The 23,422-nt window shown below is 43.4% G+C and overlaps 1 protein-coding gene across 1 annotated transcript in view; it reads left to right on the forward strand.

Annotated features, from left to right (window-relative positions):
- TBX15 (T-box transcription factor 15) overlaps positions 1-6,578 on the forward strand; it is a 90,679-nt gene extending 84,101 nt beyond the window's left edge. Inside the window, exon 8 of the mRNA XM_058849973.1 lies at positions 4,391-6,578. Within this exon, the coding sequence (XP_058705956.1) occupies positions 4,391-5,175 (785 nt within the window). The 3' untranslated portion in view covers positions 5,176-6,578. The remainder of the gene's footprint in view (positions 1-4,390) is intronic.
- Positions 6,579-23,422: the final 16,844 nt, after the last annotated feature.

Consider the following 23,422-nt stretch of genomic DNA (forward strand, 5'->3'; position numbering starts at 1 on the left):
TGATTCCAGAATATTCCAACCCCTCATTTTAAGGCACATCATACCTATGGACTGTGTATATTTGGGCTGCAGTTTGCCCTGAAATTGTCCTTAGCACAAGCTCAGTCTAGGTAAAAGCAAAAGCAAGGGCTTATTTGGAACATACAGGAAGTCAGCTCCATTACTGAGGCCTAGATGGACACATGTGGCAGGAAGGAAATACCAGTCATAAGCTACTTAAGATGACAATTTAATGGCCTTCTTGTTGATACCCAGAGGAAAAGCTGTAATTTCTTCTCTAAGCCTTTTGGGCATGTATCTGACACTGGTGCACAGACAGCATTTCTATTTGGTGTCACAAGAGGAAACACTGATAAGAAGAGGAAGGTTTGCCTTTACATTCCACCCTTTTTTCATGGTCTCCCCATCTTCCACCATGATTTCATTCTTCTTTTTTCCTACTTCTCCGTCCCAGTTTGCAAATTTTGACTTCCCTTGCACTTGATTGTTCTCCAGTTCCCCTCATTGAAAATGCTTCTGTCCTTTTGATAAGGTGAACTTGGTTATTACTTGTATGCCCAGAGAACAAGCTCCTTTCAGGATGACAGCATTTCTTTGGCTAAGCCCTGGACAGAACAGCAGGACACTGTGAGGACAGACACTTTCACCTGCCATGTGGGGCAGGGTTCAGATACAAAGGAGGGGCCTTTGAAATTCTGGACCTTCTATTTTATGCAAATGTGACTCGATAACTGCACATATGTGGGACCAATGTCTGCAGAGCCAAAAAATTATCTTCTGGGAGCTGCTCAAAATAGTAATTAATCACGCTGTAATCATGGTAAGTGTGGAGGTGAGAGGTACTGTGACATTGCTGGTAAATTATTGTGGTGTTGGCAACTATTTCCAGGGCAAATGGTTGGTAGAGAAAAGGAACAGAGGACAATTATTGAGGGACTAAATTTATTCTTGCTTAAATGTGGTTTCAGTTGACTTAAGCCAGACCTAAGGTAGTTCTGTGTATCAGTTTAACTAGATTGGTTTGTATCCATGCCTTCCATTAAAATGACACACACATATCTGTGTATCCAAGACCGTGGTATGGTGTGGATATATTTTCTGGGCTTGCTGCCATCTCTAGGGAGATTTGGCTGACTTTGTAGCAACTACAGACCAAGTTATAACACCACAAAAGTCGAGGTTGTGTTTGGCCCATACTGCCAGCAAAGATGGCTAAGAAATATCCTTCAGAGCAGAGCGGAGCTGGTCCAAAGAGAATGAGCTGAGACAGGCCTTGCTTTGAATTATTTCCTGTTCCACTTAAAGGTGTAAAGATTACTCTGCAAATTATCAGGAACTTCCTGCTTCTGCATTATGCTCCATTGCAGCAGAAGTGTGGTGTGTCCTTGGTGCGTCCTGTGCTTGTGGTTGGCATTGGTATCAAAGCATTCTTGAAAGAGAGTTGTCAGGTTTGGTATTTGCTCCTGTTGATAGATGTCCTACCTCCTCAGAATTTTGAAGTTACAGAGAAAAAGAGAAGTATTTTTTACTCTGTTTCCTAACTGTTGTGTTGTCACTTCAGGGTTTTCCTGTTGGCCTGCAAAAAGGGATTATTCAAAGCTGAATCACTCAATCCCTCTATGTAGGTGACCTGAAATGTGAAATTCTCAGTTTTGGAACCATTAAGCAATCCTTAAAACTGCTAACAAGCAAAACTTACTCTTTGTGTATCAGTTATGGGTACAACTGGATCGTTGCTTCTCAGCAGAATAAAATCTAATTCTTCAGATAACTGGTGTGTACAGTTTTCTCCTACTGAGTTGATGGAGTTTAACTCTGGGGCAAAGGAAGACTGAAATTAAGACATTGTATTTAATAACTTATTCTATGTATTGTATTTCAATCAGACAATTAAATACTCATACACATATGCATAAGCATTTTTACTTATTCTCCAGGCCCTGTCAGCAAGGGACTCACTTGCTGCAGTTTGTTCATTAAATAAATGGTGTAAAGAGTAAAAAGCAGGATTACTGTGGGTTAAATGCACCTCACTTTGTGCTCTATTTGTTATGTGATTATTTGACCTCCATATTTTAGGCTTGGATAACTGCAAGATGATACATGAGTTCAGGTGTCTGCCTGTTCTCCCTGTTAGAGGTTGTGCTCTTTACAGCAGAGATAACAAAAAGTAGTATCTGTGGTTGTGTTCAATCTCACCTTCATCAGCAGTTTGAACTAAAACAGTCTGCAATGGAACTACTTGTACAGAAGCCAACCTTCCCTTCTGCTGGCCCTGCTGCAGTATTGACAACCTTAACAGAGACAGGGAGAAAGGCTGGAGGAGGTACCATCTTTACTTACCACAGCCAAAATAGCTTGACGTTGTCTGACAGAGACATTAAATTAACCAGGGAAGTGTAGCCTTTAAAATAAATGCTAAATTAGAAACTTACACAACAAGCCTTTGAACTCTGGAGCTAAAATATGTGAGCAAGTTTGAGCATTTCAGTATTGTCAAGAAGTGAATGCAGAGTCCATGGTGGCATTTGAAAATTCAATTTCTCTCAGTTACTTTAATGGAGATTTGATGCAATGCTTCTCTTTTATGCTTCTGAATGAATGACAAAAGGAGTCAGTGGCTCAGCAGTAACTGGTAAGCATTCATCCCCATTGCTGGAAATGGGAATGCCTGCCTTGACTTAGCAACACAGAAATTTGCCTTTTGTTAGTGTTTCCTGGGTCAGCAGCAATCACTCCAGGCTGTGCTTACCCAGTGCTGTTTTTCTTCATTTTTCTGAATCTGGGTCCAAAAGAAAGTTAAATTAAGAAAATCACAATTATTATTAATTGTCTCAACATTACATTTTTACTCCCCATTCTGTTTCACCCTAGATGTGTCAGAAAGAGTCAGATATAATCTCACTTTCATTCTCACATCATATACTGACACAGAACACATCTTTCTAGTGCATCTCTTAACCACTAGCATCACCTATTCTCTTTTCATCAAGCAACACTGCGTTTTTTTATTCTTTTTTTAAATTTTTTTTTCAGAAGACCTAGATGGGTCTCAAAGTCCTGCTGGATTTTTTTTCCATAAGGTGATACAAGAAAAAGCTGTCCTTTATTTTTGATCCTCAGTGTGCAATCTCTGCCTTGGAGAAATTTCATCTGCTCATTCAAACACTAAGTCCCTTTGCCTCTTTTCAAGTCCCTTTGCCTCCATCTATAATCTTCTACCTTGCTGGAAATGCTGCCTCCCAGTTCCTCTGGGTCTGTGTATTCCCTGGTCAAATATTTTCACCAGAACTTCTCTGGTCTTTTTACAAGAGTCTCCAGTGCTGGTTGCCCTAATGCAGAAAGGGCATTTCATATAAAGAGAATAATAAAATGAAAATAAAAGGTTTCACATCTGAAAATGGAATTCTTTTAAGCACAGAACTGATTTTCCCGGTTGTTTAAGGAAGCTTCCTCCAATTCAGAATATTGACTATAAATAATCACTTCTTAAGCTCAAAACTGTGCTATCATCTTTTTCATAACACTTACTTTTGGTTTGCTACCATTCTTGGTAGTATTACACAGTATTATTTTCCCAGGTCAGAGCATGTGAACATCCCTGCTGTGCAGAATGGTCAGTTCCATCATTCATAGCATAAATATTGTATAATGTGCTGATACTACTGACACGCACATATATCAATATTTTGTTAACGCCAGTGGTACAACATATGGAATCCCTTTTAAATTTTAAGCACACAACTGAAAATCCTGACACATTCCCTTTCTGCCCTCTATGGAGCAGGATACAGCTTGAAACTCTGTCCCTTAATTTTAGTGTTACTCCTGGCTTGAATCAGCACCACTGCACCATGAGCCAGCTGACAAAAATGCTGAGTGGTGCAGAACACACTTTCAGCCACTTCCCACTGCAAGCTCCTGTGCAGATGATAAAGCAATAAAGGTGATAAAGTTTGCAATGGGACCATACAGTTCACTGACTGGTGGTCTTCCTGCAGACCAGGAGAGAGGAGAAATTACTTTCTCTTTTTTTTTTCCCCCTAGACAAACTTGCCTGGAAATGTCAGATCTCCTGACTGATGTAGCCATCCTTGCTCGCAGCTTTTCCCAATGCCTTTGGTTACTCTGTGGCAGGCTTGCTTCCCTCTTCCATTTTAAAAGGGAATGAAACATCTGTTGAAAAACAAAGTCCTAACAAAAAAGCCAAAGGAAAGAACAAGGGATGCTACTAACAAAGTGAGGACTCTTGCCAAGAAAGGCTGTTTTCCAGTGGCCATTTTACCAGCCTTGCTTCTTTATTGAAGTAAGCTGGCTTTCAGTGAGGCCATCTCATGTTGCAGATGTGGTTCTGGGTGCTGAACATCCTCCCATGTGTTTTGTTTTGCAGGAGGCAGCACAGGAACGTCCCCGACCACCTCCAGCACGGGGACCCCATCACCATCCGCTTCTTCTCACCTTCTCTCTCCATCCTGCTCTCCTCCAGCCTTCCATCTGGCCCCCAACACTTTCAATGTTGGCTGCCGGGAGAGTCAGCTTTGCAACCTCAACCTGTCTGATTATCCTCCTTGTGCCAGAAGCAACATGGCAGCACTGCAGAGCTACCCAGGGCTGAGCGACGGGGGCTACAACCGGCTGCAGAGCAGCACCGCTTCTGCCTCGCAGCCCTCCGAAACCTTCATGCCTCAGAGGACTCCCTCCTTGATCTCAGGAATGCCGGCTCCTTCCTCCCTGCCCAGCAACAGCAAGATGGAGGCGTACAGTGGCCAGCTGGGATCTTTCCCCAGCTCCCAGTTTCAGTATGTCATGCAAGCAGGCAGCCCTGCCTCCACCTCCTCCTCTTCACACATGTTTGGGGGTGGCCACATGCAGCAGAGCTCCTACAATGCCTTCTCCCTGCACAATCCCTACAACCTCTATGGATACAATTTCCCTGCTTCCCCCAGGCTGGCAGCGAGCCCAGAGAAACTCACCACCTCCCAAAGCACTTTACTCTGCTCTTCCCCGTCCAGCGGGGCCTTTGGAGAGAGGCAATACCTTTCCACAGGGATGGATCACGGGATGCACATGATCAGCCCTCCCTCCAGCAACCAGCAGACGGCCGCCGCCTGTGACAACAGGCAGTACGGAGCTGTTCAGGGCTCCTCCTCACAGATGTCTGTGCACATGGTCTAACAAGCCATGCCTCTCCTTGGCATTGAAGGCAGCTGGACCTTCATCGTTCCCAGGGGTGAACCCATCCCAGTACTCTTTTGCCTTCAAACTTATAGCGGAACTAGTATTTTAATGATAAACAAGAACATAAGCCATCTAGGTGTGTGCCCCAGAACCTTCTGGAGAGCCTCGACTGACAGCCATCGCAGCTGGTAGCCCAGGGCCTCCAGATTGGCATGGAACATCTGCTTTTTCTGGACATTGCAGAGAGGAGGGCATGATTTCAACGAGAAGCTGGAGAGAAGCAGCTGAATTTACTGTTTATGCATTAACTTTAAGCAGTGTGAGCTTTCAGCGTGGAGGGACCCATTCCCTGTGTTGTCTTCTCTGAGTGTCGAAGAAGAGCAATCTCCCAGGGCTTCATCTTCTGAAGCTGCACTGCCCATAGCACTAAAGACCTCCTCCTTCCCAGACAGTTTCTCACTGCCAGAGTGCCTCAGCCCTTTTCTGAAACCAGCAAGGCCTGTGGGTCCTTATTCCACTGTAGCACAGAAATGGCACTGCTGGGCTGGAGCTTCTGAAGAGGAAGAAGTTTCTAATTTTCACCATGGCTCTGCCCATCTGGCTGTTTCTTTATGAAGGCTGAGCTCACCAGCACCCAACCTGCAGATGGAGATGGGAGAGAGAGGAGAGAGAAAATTTTTAGCTCACAAATGAGCCTCAGACAGAAGCGGGGATGGAACTTTGGAAAGATGAAAGGTGGGAATGGGCTCAGCTCCTGTTGACTTGACTGGAAGTAATGCAGCAAAACCGAATGGATGACAGCCTTTGTGGGGAATGTGTCTCCCACAGCACTCATCCCAGTGGGAAGAAACTGTCCAGACTGAGCTCATGGGGAAGAGCAGTGAGAAAAGACAGCTCTACAGAAGTGCAGCTGCCCTTGCATGCAAGAGTTGCCATAGAAAACCGTTAGCATTTCAGAAACAGTGAGGTTGAGTATTTGCCAACTTCCACCTGCCACGTGGTCTCTGTTTAACCAAATAGATCATTGCCTTTTAACATCTTTCTTTTCTGTTTTTTTTCTTTTTTTTTTTCTTTTTTTTTTTTCTCTCTTCAAATCCTTTAAAAATAAGAAAACAATTGTAGCTTGGTGCAAGCTATGCATTTAAGTTGTGTGAAAATGCAAATACCAAGTAACAAAATACAGATATTATTGAGAGTTGTTGTGAGGTGTTGTAGATAAATGTATTTATATGCCTAGTGGGGTATTCAATATTATGAATATAAAAGAGGGCAATAAAAATGGTATGTAAAATATGTATGAAGAAAAAGCTGTATAAAGATTTGCCCTATGCACGGAACTCTGTTTCTAAGTGCCAAGCACAGAAAGCGCTAAATAAATCTTTGCAATTGTTCCCTCTGTGTTCTTTGTTTGTGAGGCTTCCTCAGTGGTTTTCTAGAGACAGACATTTTTAAAATACTGTCACATGTGTTTGCACAACAGAGGGGGTGAAGTTATGGTGCTAGATTGTCCAGGCAATATTACAATAAAAATAAAAGTTCTGTCTTCTCAAGAAATTTAAAAAATTGAGTCCTTGGAATTTGTTAGTTGCCTTCCTCACAGGAAGTGTATCTTGAAAACAGCTGGAGTTGTTATTTTGTTTATTGAAGAAGCTCTTCAGAAAAATTTTTCACTTCCCTTCACTTTCATTTCAGTCAAAATTACAAGAAAATCATCAAAAGTACAGTTAAAATAGCAATATATTTTATTTATCATTTAAAAATAATTTTAAAATGTAGTTTGGGAGTATGTGTCAGTTTTTTATTTGCACTATATTTCTAATATGAGATTGAGACATTAACACCAAAAGCTGCGGGGAATCTGAAGCCCTCTCAAAACTGTCTGTAAATTATGGCTGCAGAGTTTACAGCTTTGCTTGTGTCAACAAACTTTTTTTCCCCCTGAACTGAAAAAGCACCAGAAAGCTAGAAAGACCTTTAAAGAGCAATTCTGCAAGCATTTCTTGATTTTTGTTTTCACAAGGGAAGATAAATACACCAGTGTCATTCCCAGTTCTGTGCCTAGTCTGTCTGACTGTATTCTGGCTTTTACTGTGTCTAGCCTTGGCTGCTGCTGAGAAGGGTAGGGAGGATTATGGATGGGGACAATCTGTCCTTCACCTTGTTGTCTTTTGTTTACCCCTAATAATGAATTATTGGTTTAATCTTGACCAGGGAGTTTTAGAGCCTTTCTAAAACCCTTTCAGAATCTTTCAGAAATGCCCTTCAACCTGTGCTTTGCCGTTTGGTTTTGGGTTTAATTCCATTTTATGGCAACAATTTCTACAGGTTAATAGTATGTTGTGTGAACCAGTATTTCCTTCTGGTGGCTCTTTGCATTAGATTGCTGTTTCTTATTTAACCAATTTAATTATTTGTGAGTTGATCTGTATTTCAGCTAGAAGAAGAGACTCAACAAAATCAAAATCATTGTCTGTATCAAAATACGTATGTCTAACCTGGATTAAACAACAACAAAAAAAAAAGAATAAAAAATGATCACTGGAAACAATAGCTCAAAAAAGCAAAACACATATGCAGAGTACAACTTCAATATTAGTGTGAAGAACTGATATCTGTTTCCATGCATTATAGTAGGAATCCTTGGGTAAGAGCTTTGGAATGGTCACCCAGACTCTTCAGCAGTGTGATCCTGCATGTTATAAAGTACTTTTTCCCTGATCCAACCATATTCTTCAGAAAATCTTACTGCATCAGTATGAATTGAAGTTGCTTTTGGTATGAAGCATGTTGACCCCAGGGTGAGAATTCATGGATCACATTTATAGATGTATTTATTTAACTCTTGTGGGGCACATATATAAAATGAAAGAGCCTACTTAGCTAGATAGTAGTTATTCCTTAGTGTTTTATTGCTGCAGGGTTAGTCAGCATCAAAAAAAATTAGGAAAAAAAATCTGAGAGAAGCTTCCCTGTTCCAAGATGTAAAGTTGTAAGTACACAAATAATATTTGGTGTGAAAGTTACACCAACAGTTTATGAGGATTAAAAACAAGCTAATACTCAAATGGGCACAAAATATCACACTTTTTCCTTGGTAGTCCTCTGAGCAGATAACCTGCCTAAGGCCTTGACACCACCCCAGAAAGACGAGGTGAGCATTGCATTTGAGGTGGACCCAGGCGTGACAGGAATCTCCTGTACAGCAGTGACTCTTCTCCTCCTGCCATTTGCCACATTTTACTGGGGCTACCCAGAGAGAGGTGATAGCAATGGAGAATGCCAAGGACATGCTGGGACCAGCAGGAGATCAACCAGGGTCCAGCTGGCCGGGTGGGCAGCCTGGGTTGCAGAACCCAGAGCAGCCACTCCTGGCAGACTCCCTTCCTTGGGTGACTGCCCCAAGAACAGGGCTTGAGAGCCCTCCTGGCACAGTCCCGCTCTGATCCAGGAGCCCTCTGACTGCTCATTTGCAGAGCATGTGTGTGTGGGTGGCAGAGGCAGCAGTGCTGTGGTTCCTGTCCCCTCCCTTCCTTCCTTCCCTACTTTGCCACCAACATTTGAATGCTTTGGCCAGCTTTAAGCAGCTTCGGGATGGAAGTTTGTACACATTTCTTTAGAAGAGACAGTGGAGGGCAGGGACCTTATTAATTTTCCCAGTGCAGGGAAGGCCAGAGTGTAACATCTCATTCAAAGAAGCCACACTCGGAACAGGTGTCCTGCATACAAGTCCCCATCCACAAGTTTCATCTGGCATATGGATGTTATTTAACACCAGAGAATCTACTCAGAGCTGCAGAAGCCAGGGGTCTCAGCTCCACCTCTCCTGGGCTGGCCCATCTGGCCTTAGCCCATGCAGGCTTCTGGTTTCCAGTCCAGGAGAAAAGAAGACTCTGCAACTCCCAGCTCCATGCTGCAAACTTAAAAGGTCAGATATCATGTATGTCTTTGAAGAAGTATCCCTTTTTAAAAGCCTAATCCAAGTCACAGAAAGAGCAGTGGAAATCTCAATGATAGGAGATCCCTCATCTTACACTACAAGCTGTTCCAAGTGCAAACCTGACAACTTGTTACAGAAATGAAAAGAATGGCACAAAAATAATCAGGGTACATTTGCAAGCTCTACAGAATTTATTTAGCTTCATTCCTTAGCACACTGACAGGCACAGGACATAAATATTACCACAGTTAGTGCAGCTCAGCAATACTGGGACACTGCAACCCAGTGCAACATAGTGCTCCCAGAAGTAATGTAATCACTGTGTGCTAAAGCAAAATATTCAGGGCACAAGCATAAATACAAATTAAGTTGCACAGGCTGTGACATTCTCTGCAATACATGAGAGGCTGGAAGCATTTCTGGCTTGAAACATTCCGTGTGTGTGTGTGAGGGGTAAGGGCAGGTCGGGCCTTGCCCCAGGGAGGGGATGCCCTGCCCTGCAGACCCTATTCCTAGCGCCTGTATCCCAGTCTGGCAGTGGCTGCCAATCCCTAGCACACCAGAGCAATAAATTCATCTCTGGAGCCCTTAATCCAGCCCCTAAAATGACCAGAAGTCCCACATGGGGGAAGGGCCCAGGAAAGCCAAAGGGGACATGCAGCAAGGATGTGTCTTGACCCTACATCCTCTTGTAATTTCTATTAGCTGACCACTGCAGGAACCAGGAGTGGTGGCTATATTTGTCCTTTTCTATGCCTTTTCTGTCTTTTTCTCTTTCTTCTTCTAATTCCCTCTTACAGGAATTTTGATAAACTTCAAATCGAATGGGCTTAGAATTTGCTGAGTTTAATGAGCCAAGTTAATGCTTTGGGAAGTGTTTTGTATTTTTGGGGCTTTACACTACAGCAAAAATTGCAGAAGATGATCTGCTAGAGTGCCTCATTTATTGCATACTGGGTAAATTTTACTAAGGTGGGTGAGGGCTGACAGATAGCATCTGCCATTAAAAAGTTAAAAAGCCTTCAGATTATTTTTTTCCCCAACTTGAATAGGTGCACTGACCTAGAGCACACATCCCATGTGAGATCCTCACTAGCAGATCAGTTTTGCTGGGTGTTGCTTGTTGGGCATCATTCTAAATGAAACAACAACATGAAAATGCAGCCAAGGGCTGGGCAGAGGAATGCCTGAGCATGGCCATTGCATGCTGCAGATGCAATTGAAATACACCTATAAAAGCAATGACAGGACTTCACGAGGAGGGAGCTGGTGTGGCCAAGGGACAGTTTGCTATAAATAAGTCAGTTCCTGTCCAGAGAACATCTGATTCCTTCAGCACTTTTTCTTCTATAGAGAGCCACACTGCAGGAGCAGGCTTTTTTGGCCAAGTCTGTAGCCTAGCATTTTGAATACACAGATGGGATCATTTCTGAGAGCTTCTCTGTGGATCAGCTGGGAGGGGCTTCTGTTGCCTGATGCTGAGCCACAAAACTTCTGCTGGAGAAGTGGCTCGCTCAGTTTTCTGACTGCTTCTTATAGTTTGTGTGTAATTGCTATCTAGAGAATTGTATAGAATACAGCTAAAATCCTTTCAAGGATTTTAAATTTTAACTGCTTTCAAGGGTTACTTCTCCACGTCAGTCACTGTTGCTTATCACCCCAGAGGCGTAACATGGCCACAAATTACAGGAGCAGTGTACAGCTCTTTAAATATCAGCTCCTTTCTACTAAAATAAAGACCTCCAGCAATTCTAGCTTGCCTGAACAGAGGATGAGGCTGGAAAAGAGCAGTTCCCATGCCTGCACGCTGTTGTGTTCTGACAGCACATTGGTGAGCGTGGCTTCCGTGCTGGATAGTGGTGGGCACCAGCTGATTTTGGGAGGAGTGATAAACCTCCACAGTGGGGATAGTTGTGCAATAGCCCATCTGTGGAGCACTGAGCTCGTTCCTTTTCTGACTCAATGTGGAACTCATTGCATGCTGTGGGGGGAGAAGGATTAGGAGCCTGTAATTTTACACTGTTTGAAGTTCCTACAGATGCTGTTCTTATTCCAGTAATGTTCTGAATTTGTTGAGCATTTTGGAAGCTCTGACATTGAGCTGGATAATGCCCTCCTCTGCTGAGATAGAGTGACTTCTGTGGGCTAACCTCAGATGCTTCCAGGAGCAGTTCCAGGTTTTGTTTAGCTGGGTCTGCCCTTGAGCATCCAGCACTGTGCACAGCTCAGGGCACTGTTTTCCAGCTGACTGGGTGAAGCTGTACTGCAGACACACAGAGCTGGCCCAGGTGGCACTGCCAGCAGAGACCATTGCCCTTGTTAGGATGATGGAGAGGGTGGTGATGCTTCAGCCAAGAAGTTGGTTCAGCTGTTAATAAACCTGGAGCTTTACTCACATAGTTATTCTCACTGAAGGGGCCTGTGGCTGGGACTTTTCCCTCCCAACTGCACTGATGGCAGCCCTGGGGACATTCTGCAGCACCCACATTCTTCCCAGTGTTTCTTTTGTAAGAATTAGGGGTGCTCAGACACTTGCAGGGAGGTTGACATGGCCTTGGGTTCTTCTTATTGAGCTGGTTTATTACACTTCCCATAATGTGCAGTCAGGTAATTGCATGTGAATACAGTTGAATTTAGTTGGTGTGACCAACCCAGGAACAGGCACAAAGGAAAACTGCAGTGGCTGAGCTATATTAAATAGGTGATGTGCTTTAGTGGTTGGAGACATGATGTAATCACCTGCATCTGTCTCTCTCAGTGAAGCTGGAGCAAGTTGCAGTACAATTAACCCTGCATGAAATGGATTTATCCCACCAGCCATCCAAGCCAGGGCCGGCACTGTACTCCATTGTTTCTATTACCAAAAATCTGTTTACAGGAATATGAAGATTAGTTAGAAAGAAGCATGAATGCAGAGGGGTGTTTAAAAGCACTAGAGGAACAAGAGTGCAAAGGTGCAAAGAACGACCTGTACTGATAGCCAGGGACATGATCAATGGCAGTGAAACTGGTAAGCTCTGAGGAATGTGTTGCTTTCACCAAAATCACAGTATGGGTGACTCACCAGCAGAAACCCTGCAAGCAGCAATGGGAGGGTGGCAGCGAGACTGCAGTGCACTGCTGAGGCATTTTTCTTACTGTAGCTCCAACAAGAAGTCTTGATTTGCTAGCAAGCTACCCAAAATGGGGAAGGAGAAGACAAGAGCAGCAATGTCACCCAAGATTTACAGGGGATAATTAACCAAAATTCAAAGGTTAAAACTCAATACCTGGGACTCCTGAAATATATACAAGGTCTGTCCAAATGCCAATACATTATCACCAGTGAAAAGAAAGCCAGAAGATGAAGAAGCTTCAATGGCAATCACTCCAGAATACTTGGAGACATAAATTTTGGAGCTTGTGAGTTCCATATGTGAGTTGGTAGTGTCATATTTTTTTTGAAAACTAAATAAAAATCACTTCCACTTCTATACAGTATTGCACTTTTTTTATTTGAGTTCCTACAACTGCAGTATTATCCATAAAATACCCAAACTCCTAATTCTGTAAACACTACAAAGTCAAGTTTCACAGAAGACCAGAGGAAACCAACACAAAAATTTGGTGAACTGTGGAAATGGTAAAATAAAAAAATGCTAAAGATTATGTAAAAGAAGGTTGGTCTAACTGAAGAAACCTGTATAAAAAAAAGAGAAATATAAAGTGCATGCATCCAAAACAAGAGAGAATTGGCTGTGGTCACATAGAAAAGGGACACCATAGTCTGAAAAGATATTCTGTGAATAGCTCGGCTACTTTTAGATAATGAATAATAAGCTGCTTTCCTTCTTGAATGGACAATTTGAACTTATCCAAAGGTGCTTGAGATGCTCTAGCTTCTGACCACACAGATAAAAAATCATATCAACAGGAAAATGAACTTTTGAAAAGAAACACATTCACTTCTTCAATGTGAAATGTGCTGTATTAAATGTTGTTTACACTGTATACACTATTTCAGGCACTATTTATCATTAAACACAATTAAAAGCACATAAAACTGGTTATATTGCCTATACACCAACATAAATGGTTTTAGGCAAAACCTAACTGTTCTTTCTTTATTTAGGGTGACAAAACCACCCTAATGTTAGGAAATGTTAGGAGTTATCTCAGCTGTCTTCCCCTGTAACTTGGAAAGACTTTTCCATCACTGCTGTGATCTGGGGAGGAAACAATCTGATCCAAAGAACTTGTGAAGATAAAAACCTATTTCTTAGTCATTCTTGATTTATCATGCTTGGTTTCTGTCAAAAAAAATTGAGACCCTGACTCCTGTTGCATGTCTACTCATACAGAAATCCAAACTGGGGAGCTAAACAATTCTGGGTCCTGTGTTTTCCACCACACTGGGCATGGTGGGGAGGTCCTGTAATGCCATAAGAGAAATGTAAGGCTGGAAATATCTGCCTAACATGTCCAAGCTGTCAACTCAGGCTTATAAATAATAAAAAGTGAAAGAGGCAGAGAGGTGGAACAAGGTGTGGCTGTCATGTGGCCTTAGTTCTTTGGCTTCTCCTTTCTAATATCCAAGCCATATTCACCCTGTGAATGTCTGAGTGTGCCATGATATCTGATGTGCAGGGATCCTTGGATGTCCATCTCTTTCAGGTCTAAGCTGGAACTATTCCACATTCACAGTATAGACACCAATGAGATATTCATAAGAAACGCAGTCACAGCCTCATACAAATCCATGTGACCCATGCTCAGGGCATCCCTCGACACTGTTTCAGCAGTGATTTATTTTTCATCTTATACAAGTTGTGAAGAGAAGATAGAACAATAGAAGGGAAATGCAAGGGGAATAATAAATGACGTGGCTTTTCATGCTGAATTTAGCTCTGGAATAAAATTGCAGCTGTAAACCTTGGGGAAGCCTATGGGGTCAGTCAGTCCTGGGTGTGCTGTAGGCCTGGGTGGACTTGATGCCCAGTGTTAAGGCTATTTTCCATTTCTAAGCCAAACAGTTCTACAACAGAAGGAGTGACAGCATCCATGAGTTGCCCTTACAAGGCAAGCAGGCAAGCTCAATTTCAACTGAGCTTGAATCCAAACCTAAAAAATTCTCTGTGTTCATCCATCCATAATATCTATTTTTTTTTTCTCCCTTCATCTGTTGCCACAATTGTGCCACTGGGGGGTTCCTTAACTCAGTTCTTGTCTACTTTTACCCAGAATGCTGGCAGCTGCAATATAATGAGATTATTTATGATTTCTAAATATCATCTTCTAATGTATCTCCCAGGCCAGCAAAGAAACAACCCAGCAAATCTCACTGAACCAGAGCTGCCTGTAGCAATCCCAAAGTGTCTAGCCATCCATTTCCATTTCCTGGTTTCACTGGTTTCTCACTGGACTTTTTCAGATTTCCTTCTGGACTTATTTTTATTTTTATTTTCACAGCAATAATAGAAAGAAAAATGTAATTGGCTGCTGGTGTTCAGTCCTAAAGAGTTGTTGCAGATGGAGCCTTTTTCCCAAGAATATTTTGGTAGTGTGCAAAGTAAAATGGGAATTCTGTCCTCGCCATTGTCCTGAGACATGGACAAGGTGTCCTTGACCCAGCAGTTCCTGAGAGAGTCTGCAGTGACATGAGTGGATGTGCTCCCAAAGGTGTCGGGTCTCAGCAGCTGGAATGTCTTCTATTCCTGCATTTCCTTCACTCACTTGGGGCTTTACCTTCTCAGATATGTACATACTTTAGTGTGAACACATTTCTAATGCAGCAAGTAGAAACTCATCTCCTTCAGTGTGAGAATGAGTTGGCTGCTTTTCAGCAAATTTGTTGGGCATTTATGTCTAAATATAGACTTGCATATTGCAACAAATTCTCAAAATTTTATTTAATTCTATTTTATGTTGATTAATTTTTAAATACATTATTTTTTTTCTCTATATAATCAGGAAGAAAAATCGCTGTAACCTCCTCTTTGTGACAGTATTTCAAAATGATCTTCAGCTTTCCATGGCCAAAGCAGTTAGAGAATAACCGTGAAATCCCTGTTGCTCACTTGCTGGTCAAGGAATTGTATCCCCATTTTACAGATAGTAAACTGAAAAAAGGGCTTGCCCTTGGCCATGTGTGCCAACCTCTGCTGCTTTATTGCAAAAGTGCTATCTCTGGCAGAAGCGATGACAAAGTCCCCATCTTTGCCAATTTGGCACTGTATAAAGGTAATGTAGCTGGATTTGTACTTGAATATTTAAGTTAGATGAGGGGAAGAGCGTGCTGTGTGATTGCTGACACCACCCAGCACAGGTATCAAGTCTGAGCTGCATTTCTCCCATCGCTGCTGCAACACAACCCAAACATGCAGGCTTAGTGGCACCAAGCTTACTATTCTATCACTGACCCATGGCAAGGTGGAGGTGGTGGAAGAATTTCCAGCTGAGGCTGCAGTGCACAGTCAGGAAACCTTCACCAGACCAGTCCTGCTGCTGGCCAGCAGAAATCTCCTGGACACAACTCCTGGCTCCTTACGAGACTGTGGAGCTGAGAAGTGTACCCTGGAAACCCAGCACTTGTGCTCTGCAGTTTGGGTTTGTTCTCCCTCTGTGTGCAAACAAGCACCGCCCTGTGCCAGCAGCCATGTGTAGGTGCACAGAGAAAAAGAGGGATTTGCTCAAACAGTATGGAATGGAAGGCTGGGGAAAAGGATGTTGAAAATGTAAAGGACATTTATGTTAAAGGAAGGTGTGAGAGCTGCAGGAAGAGCCAAATTACAAAAAAAAAAAGTGAGTACTTCAAGCAGCCAAATTAAACAAGACACAATGGGGGCCAACTTTGCCTCCCAGGCATTTCACAAGCCCACACCCCGGAGTTCAGGGGGTGCTGGGGGGAGAACCACGTGTCCCTCCAGGTCTTATTTAACTTGGCCACATGTAAGGAACTTTAACTCTTTTGTGACTTGCTGATTTCTACAGCACTTGATTATTTCCTTGTTTTTCTTTATTTCTGGGTACTTTTTTATTGTGTAAGTTTTAAATCCTTCAGAAAACAAATTTTTTTTGGTTTAAAAAAATAGTCATTGGAGACAAAGCATAAGGTCATTTCAGTCATAGTACCTTGGAAGAAAATAGATACAGTATTTTGGAAAGAATTTGAAATGAAAACACAAAGCCTGATGGGATTTAAATGTAGAAAACCAAAAATTCAGCTTGCCTCCTCTTTTCCCTTCCCCTATCCATGAGGTCACTATTTCTCATCTCACAGACTATGGCATCTTGCCGGGATCCTGAGGCAGCCACCAGAAAAAATATTCTTGCTCCTGTGGGCACAACACAGGATCAAGCTGGCCAAGTGAAAATACTCAGAATGGCTTATTTGAAGTCACAAAGAGAAACTTTGTAAAACTAGAAAGAAAAAGACATCCAGAAAAGGCAGGCAACCTCTTTTGTGCCCCAAAAATCTGTTGCCTAAGCATTTGAGATTAGCTGAAAGTGTGTGAAATAGTGGGTGTGCATTGAAATTTGGTGTTGCAAACAGCTTGATTGTAAAGGAACTGGTTGTGTCCATGTGTGCAGGGGGCATACAAAGAATGAGTGTGCATGTCCTTGAGACATGGCAGACCTCAGTCCAAAAAATTTAACTTTAATCCTGCTTGGAAGCATTTCCCTGTGGCAGGCTGGGCCTCTGAAGGGCAGGGATTGATGCTGCTGACATGTCAGCTCTGCTGTTTCTGGGGTGAATGACTTTTCTCACGACATGACTTGTTCTGTCTGTGCTCAGACCTGAGGAGGTGCTCCTTCGCTCAGCCCCGGCATGGCATGAGCAGGAGCTGAGCTCTGCATCCCATGTAACCCTCAGCCTCATGAAGAAGTGATCACTCTCTGACACTCTACTGGCCTCATTCAACTACAGGTGTTTACCTTTATTAATAAAATGTGAAGCCTTTGGGAGTAAACCTAGAGCACGAGGGGAGTTGGGACTGTGAATGTTCTTCTCCCCTTACAGATTTCTCTGCAGCAAGACCCTGCAAACTCAATGGACCTCCTGGCAGTATTGATGGCTCCTACTTGCTCTGCCACAACTCAGAACTTCAGAATATCTCAGCTTGGAAGAGACCCATAAAGATCATCAATTCCAAAACCTTCCATCTCTCAGGAATACCTAAAACTAAATGATATTACTGAGAACATAATCCAGATGCTCTTTCTAGAGGCTTGGTGCTGTGATCACTTCCCTGGGGAGCCTCTTACAGTGACTGACCACCTCCTCCATGAAGAACTTTTTACTGGTGTCCAACCTGCATTTCACCCCATGCAGCTTTATCCCATTAAAGAGAGTCATGGCTCACATTAAAACTTCTCCATGAAAACATCATGCTGCTGGTCCCTGGTGTTTATTTCAGGTTCCAAAAACTGTCCAACTTTACTTATCATAGAATCATAGAGTGGTTTGAGTTGCAAGGGACCTTTAAAATTCATCTAGTCCAACCCCCTGTAATAAGCAGGGACATCTTCAACTAGACCAGGGTGCTCAGAAGCCTGTCAGACCTGACCTTGAGTATTTCCAGGTATCAGGCATCCACCACTTGTCTTGGCAACCTCTTCTAACGTTTCATCACACTCACTGTAAAAAAACCCAAACAACAGATCTGCCATATATCTAGTCCATATCTACGCTCTTTTCATTTAAAACCATTACCCTTTTCATATCACAACAGACCCTACTCAAATGTCTGTCCCCACCTTTCTTGTTGACCCCTTTAGGCACTGGAAGGCTGCTATAAGCTCTCCCTAGAACCTTCACTTCTCTATGATCAACAGCTCCAACTCTCTCAACCTTTCCTCACAGGAGAGTTGTTCCATGCCTCTGAAAACACAGCTCAGCTTCTGGGACAACAGTGGCAAAGTGAATTTAACTCTTACCAAAGTCAGGAACAGAAATTTTCAGTGTAAATTTCTGAGTTATTCTCTTGTTACTTAAATCCAGTATGGACTTGAGTTGACAATCCTGTACAAAAATGTGTCCTCATGACAATTCTCCAACACAAGAAAGGAGGAGAACTTAATACAAAGAAAAAATTCTGCCCATTAGAGAGACAGATTTGTTAAATTTTGGATCCAAATTGTCTCCAAGGAAAACTGACAGTGTTAAGGGCATGAAGCCAGTTTGGCAAGATGGGATAGTCCTCTGGAATAGGGGAAATGTGCTCATCAAGAACATTCCTAGTATTCTACCCGTACTATTATGGATGTCCAATGCCAAAGGCAGCAGCCAGTGTCAAAGCACACGAGGTGCCCAAGGGCATGAGGCAGCAGAGAGGGGCACAGCTCCTGCCTGGGCACTTGCAGAGCTCTGTCTGAACACCACACTCACTTTGCTGCACAGGACAAGACAAGCTCCAGCTGCACCTGACAAGACTTCCAGCCTACCCTAGAGTTAATCCACATCATTCAGAATAAAGTTGGGGGAAATTCCTCTCAGTTTTCCTGTCCAGTCTGAAAGCCTCCACCGAACATTTTCTTCTGACTCCTTGAGTGTTCACTCCTGTGCAATGCCATGCAGCACCTTGGCTTGAAGCGGTCCCATACACGCCCTGGACTACACACTGGGACTTCCATCCAGGTCTGCAGTTCTCCAGTTTCTCTGAAAACCAAATAATTTGGGTTTTATTCTTTTCTCATCCTCTGTTGCTACTTGTGTCCTGGATCAGATGGAGCTCCTCAGGCTTGTAGTGATGGTTATTCTCCTTATACCACTTGCGGGAATGCAGGGATGAGCGCAGAGTGTCTGGCTCTGACACTGACAGATCTCATACTGCTCCCAGGGAGTTGCTCAAATGCTACAAAGATGAACCATATGGGCAGCCCCAGCACTTGAGGCCATTAATAGGAATTTTTAAGCAACTGTGATTGATGAGGCAGCTCTTACAAGTCTGAGATCAATGAAAATGCAACTTGATCTTTTGAACCCAACTCCTTAATTTTTTTGTTCCTTTTTCTGCAGAGAATCCCATAAAACCATTTCTGTGCAGACAAAAGCTGTCTGGGACACTTCATGTGGATTTGTCATGCATTTTCCTTTTTCTTCCCCCTCCACCCTGTTTGCAGTTTCATATGCAGTTTGTTTTCGAGTCATTCTCCAAGATTCGTACAGCTCAAGGCCAGCTTTTTCTATAATTGTAAATGGGCATTTTCTTGAGGGTGTTTTTTGAGACTCGTTATTTTTCTTTGTTTTCAATTTAGATAATTTACCCCTCATTATAATCTGAACACGAGGGAGAAAATAGCGGTAAGGAAAAAGAAAAGCAAAAGTCATTGAGGAGAGAGGAAAGGCTGAGCAACCATCAGGAGAAAGCAGGGAGCCAAAGCAAAGAACAAGAGACCATGTCTAATGAGTCTTGAGTTACCCAATATTGATGTTTTTCCCTCAGGATCCGTTGACACAAATTGACAGTAACTAAAACAGCTCCATCTTCCAACATTTGCTATCAGACTATTGACCAACAGAGCAGTTTTCCCAGTAATTTTGGATTGAGGCAATCCTCAGCCAAGATGCCAATAGTCTTCTACCTGGATGCTCATGGAAATGAAAGCCTCTAAGGGGCAGCAGGTCACTTGGAACTAGAGGAGAATGAGCCTTGAAAGGCAGAGGGAAGGGAAAGCTTCTTAAAAATCCAGACAGGGAATTAGGGGGAGCCTGAGGAGTAGGGGCAGGGAGAGAGGGCAACATGGGGAGCTGTATTTAGCTAAGGTGCTTGGAGGCACACAACAGGGTCCAGAGTGCAGGAGGGAAGAGGCTAAAACCAGTGCAGTGAGTTTGATGGAGCATAGAGAATCATGATGCAAGAAGAGACTTGTCCAGAATGAGGATGTGAACGGCAAAGAGCTGCAGAGGAGATGAGGTGTGCACATCATTGAGGAAAATTGTGAGAAAGGTGAGGGAAGAGGCTTGGAGGGGTTGGGGCTGCTTCCCTGCTCTTGATCACCATTGTCAAGGGGCAAGGAACTTGACAGAGCACACAATCAACACGGAAAAAGAGTCACTGAGGGCATTGATTGGGTTGGGAGCACCCAGTTCTTCCTCACCTTTCAAAAGCACAAGGAAAATTGAAGATGTTCCCAGAACCCAGCAACACAGCTTGGCTCTGGACAGCTGGTAACCAAAATAACCTGGGAACTTACTAACTATGTGACAAAAATTCCAATACCCTCTTATCTCTCTTTTGCTAGGGAAAGAGTCAAACCTTTCCTCCAAAAAACACCTGGGGTTCTTCCTAACATTATCAGGTTTCCAAAACTAATCCCTGCAGGATATGATCCTTGGCAGGCAGAGGGATGGGTGGTTACAGCTGCAGGTTAGGAATGACTGATCCAGCCCCCTCCTCTGGAGCTTGCACCCACTTCCTGGGAGAAGGATAAGCAACTGCTAAGGAATGGGAAGTACTTGTGCCCTCTCCACACCTCAAGCATCCTGATGTGTTCAAGCACTTTTATAGATTCTAGCAGTGGACACAGATCCATCGGCAGCTGTGTGCAACCCAGAGATTTGTATCTTCAAATAAGCTCTTTGATGGTGTCACAATGTGGGTGACTTCCAGGGTCTTCTAGAGCACCCTTATCTCTGGCTTCCCCTCCATATTTTACAATGTGGTATCCTCAGAGATGCACTCACACTTGATGAGTTCTTCCATTAAAACCTTAATAGTTGAAAAATTCAGTGCTGCCTCAACAGAAACATTACACTCATTTATCTGATGGTAGTGACTCAGACGTGCTTCAAGCTCGGGAGCGTGCCAGTAGCAACGCTACAAACCTGAGTGGTTTGGGCTTCACAGTCTTTTCTTTGTAACTAATCCCCCTGATTAACATTTTCCTTAGAAGCCATCAGCGGGGCAGCAAGGAACAGCAGCCTGGCAGCATTAGAAACTGGAGCTGGGTCCCCAGAGAGCAGATGTAGGCTGACAAGGACAGGGCCAGCTTCTCACACCCACACAGGGCTCTGGCCACACAGCTTGGCGTCACATCCAACTCGGAGTGACAGCTTGGAGAAGTGAACGGCGAGCTCAGTTGCCACTTCTTCCTCAGATTCTGCCTGAGATTACTGAGGCTGCCAAAAGCCACAAGAAGGCAGCCAGATGCCCTCCCTGCATGCTGGCAGGGCTGTCTCCTATGAGCACGTAGAGAAGCCCCCACTTCTCTTGGTCAGCTGCAGCACAGGGCTGAGCTTTACCAGGAGACCCAAAACAGCTGCCCATTGATCTGTCTCACCTCCCCTTGCAGACAGTTCCTCAGCTGGGCACTACCTGAACCCAGGTGAGTGTTTCCTTCATTGGAACAGCAGTAGGGTCTTACACAGTCTCTGGAACAACTCATATTTACCCTTTCTCCATCAGAAGCATCAGGGAATGTCTAAATGTTTGCTGGGAATTTCCTTTCAGTCTTGCTCCCTCTGAACCCCTGTTTATTTCTTTCATTTCTATTTCCTTGAAAATGACACTGACTCTCCTACTTATAGCCACTGCTCTGGAGCTCAATCAGCCTTGTTGATCCCAGCTGCAAGTGACAACACTTCTCACTCTTTTATATATCAGCTTAACAGCCTGATAACCACTGGGCAGGAGAGGATATTCCTGGCACTCTGAGCATACTGTGCAAAGCTTGTAGAGTGGCACCAGCTCTATTTTGCTGTCTCTGGCTCCTGAGCTGTTGCCTTCTGACTGCTTGAAAATTACTTACGAGGTTCATATGGTCCAAATTAGGTGAATGGCCAAACACTTATGATGCTGTGGGTTACTTAAAGGATTTTAGGCAGAATTTTAATATTTCAATGTATGACTGCAAACTCCTGAGATTTCTTAGGAAACAAAACACATGTTTTGCAAACTACAGAAATCTTTCATCAGCTGAGGCTCTGAACCCTACTTCCTAACTCATTTAATATCTTTTGTAGCACACTGTGGCCCATACAGATATAAAGCAATGTTTTTACAAAAACATTGTTCAGTTCTCAAAGGCATTTCTCCATTTTCATGTGCTAGTTTAAGGCTAGAATTGTTCTTCAGGCAGTGAACATTTTTCACTAGGTGTTCCTTTAAAACACATGCTAAGCACCTAAGACATTGCCATTATCTTGGGTTGCAGAAGATGTTATGTGCACAAAAATATAGATTTTGAGCTCTGCTTAGCAGAGTTATCTCTTTTGCCAGTAGTTCTTTCCAATCCATCTGAAGAGCTTCTCCCCAGCCACTGTCCCTACTCTTAGCCTGCCCACATCAGCAGTACTGGTCCTTCCCTCCTGCTCCACCAGCTCTGCTCCTCTTCACCAAAGCAATGTTCAGGCACGTTCCAGAGCACATTTGGTGACGTGAGTTGCTGAAGAATGGTAAATGCTGCTCCTGGTGTGCAAACTGCTACTGCACTCAACAACACTTTCCCAGAGCTGCTGCTAAGTGTGTAGCTGAGACTCAAAAAACTTAGGGCAAAAGCCTTGGCTTCTCTATTCTCCACTACCCTAGACCACTCACCTGTGCATCATTTGGGAGCTGTATTTTTTGTCTTGGAAATCATCCTAGAAACCCAGAGTTTTCGGGGTAAAAAAAAAAAATTTACTCTTCTCTAGGTCTTCATTCTTTGAGTCCCCAGCACTCCCAAAGGGAATGCCTTTTCAAAATGCCTTTCACACTTGGACTGTCCTTTTCAAATTTTAGCAAAGGCTGGAGGGTTTGCCAGTGGTTTTGCTTTCCCAGCATGAGCCAAACGTGCCTGCCAGATTTCTAAAGATGGGATGTAAGATTTTCCAATTTCCAAATAGGCCAATGAAGCATTAAAATATCAAAATGTAACATAAATGTGTTTTATGAAAGGATTCTCTGTTGTCAAGGAAGGAGGGCTGGCTAACACCTGAGGGTGCCGGGAACTTCTCTGCTCTGTGACCCGAGGTCTGCGGGAAATGACCTTTACCAGCCTGGAGGCACAGGAATGAGGTGGAGCCAAACTTCCCCTCCACGTGTTGTGGGCAGCTTAATGGAAAAACCTGTAAATATTGCAGAATGTCGCTAAGTGTTACTAGTATCACTGTGCCTTTAGGTAGGGGCATGTGCTGTGCATTTTATTCTCAGTAACTCACTTTTTGTAACAGTTAACCACTGTCAGACAAGGAAAGAAAAGTCAGAGGTTTCATGCTTACAGGAAGTATATGGTGTTGATGGATTTGCATAGTATTTAGAGGAGCTAGAGTTACATGGCAGTGACGCAGTTCTACAGCACTTGCTAATTCCCTCTTCTCACTAAATACTTCCTCCTGCCTCCCACCTT

Source organism: Poecile atricapillus, chromosome 1 (assembly GCF_030490865.1).
Source record: "Poecile atricapillus isolate bPoeAtr1 chromosome 1, bPoeAtr1.hap1, whole genome shotgun sequence".
NCBI classification, from domain to species: Eukaryota; Metazoa; Chordata; class Aves; order Passeriformes; family Paridae; genus Poecile; species Poecile atricapillus.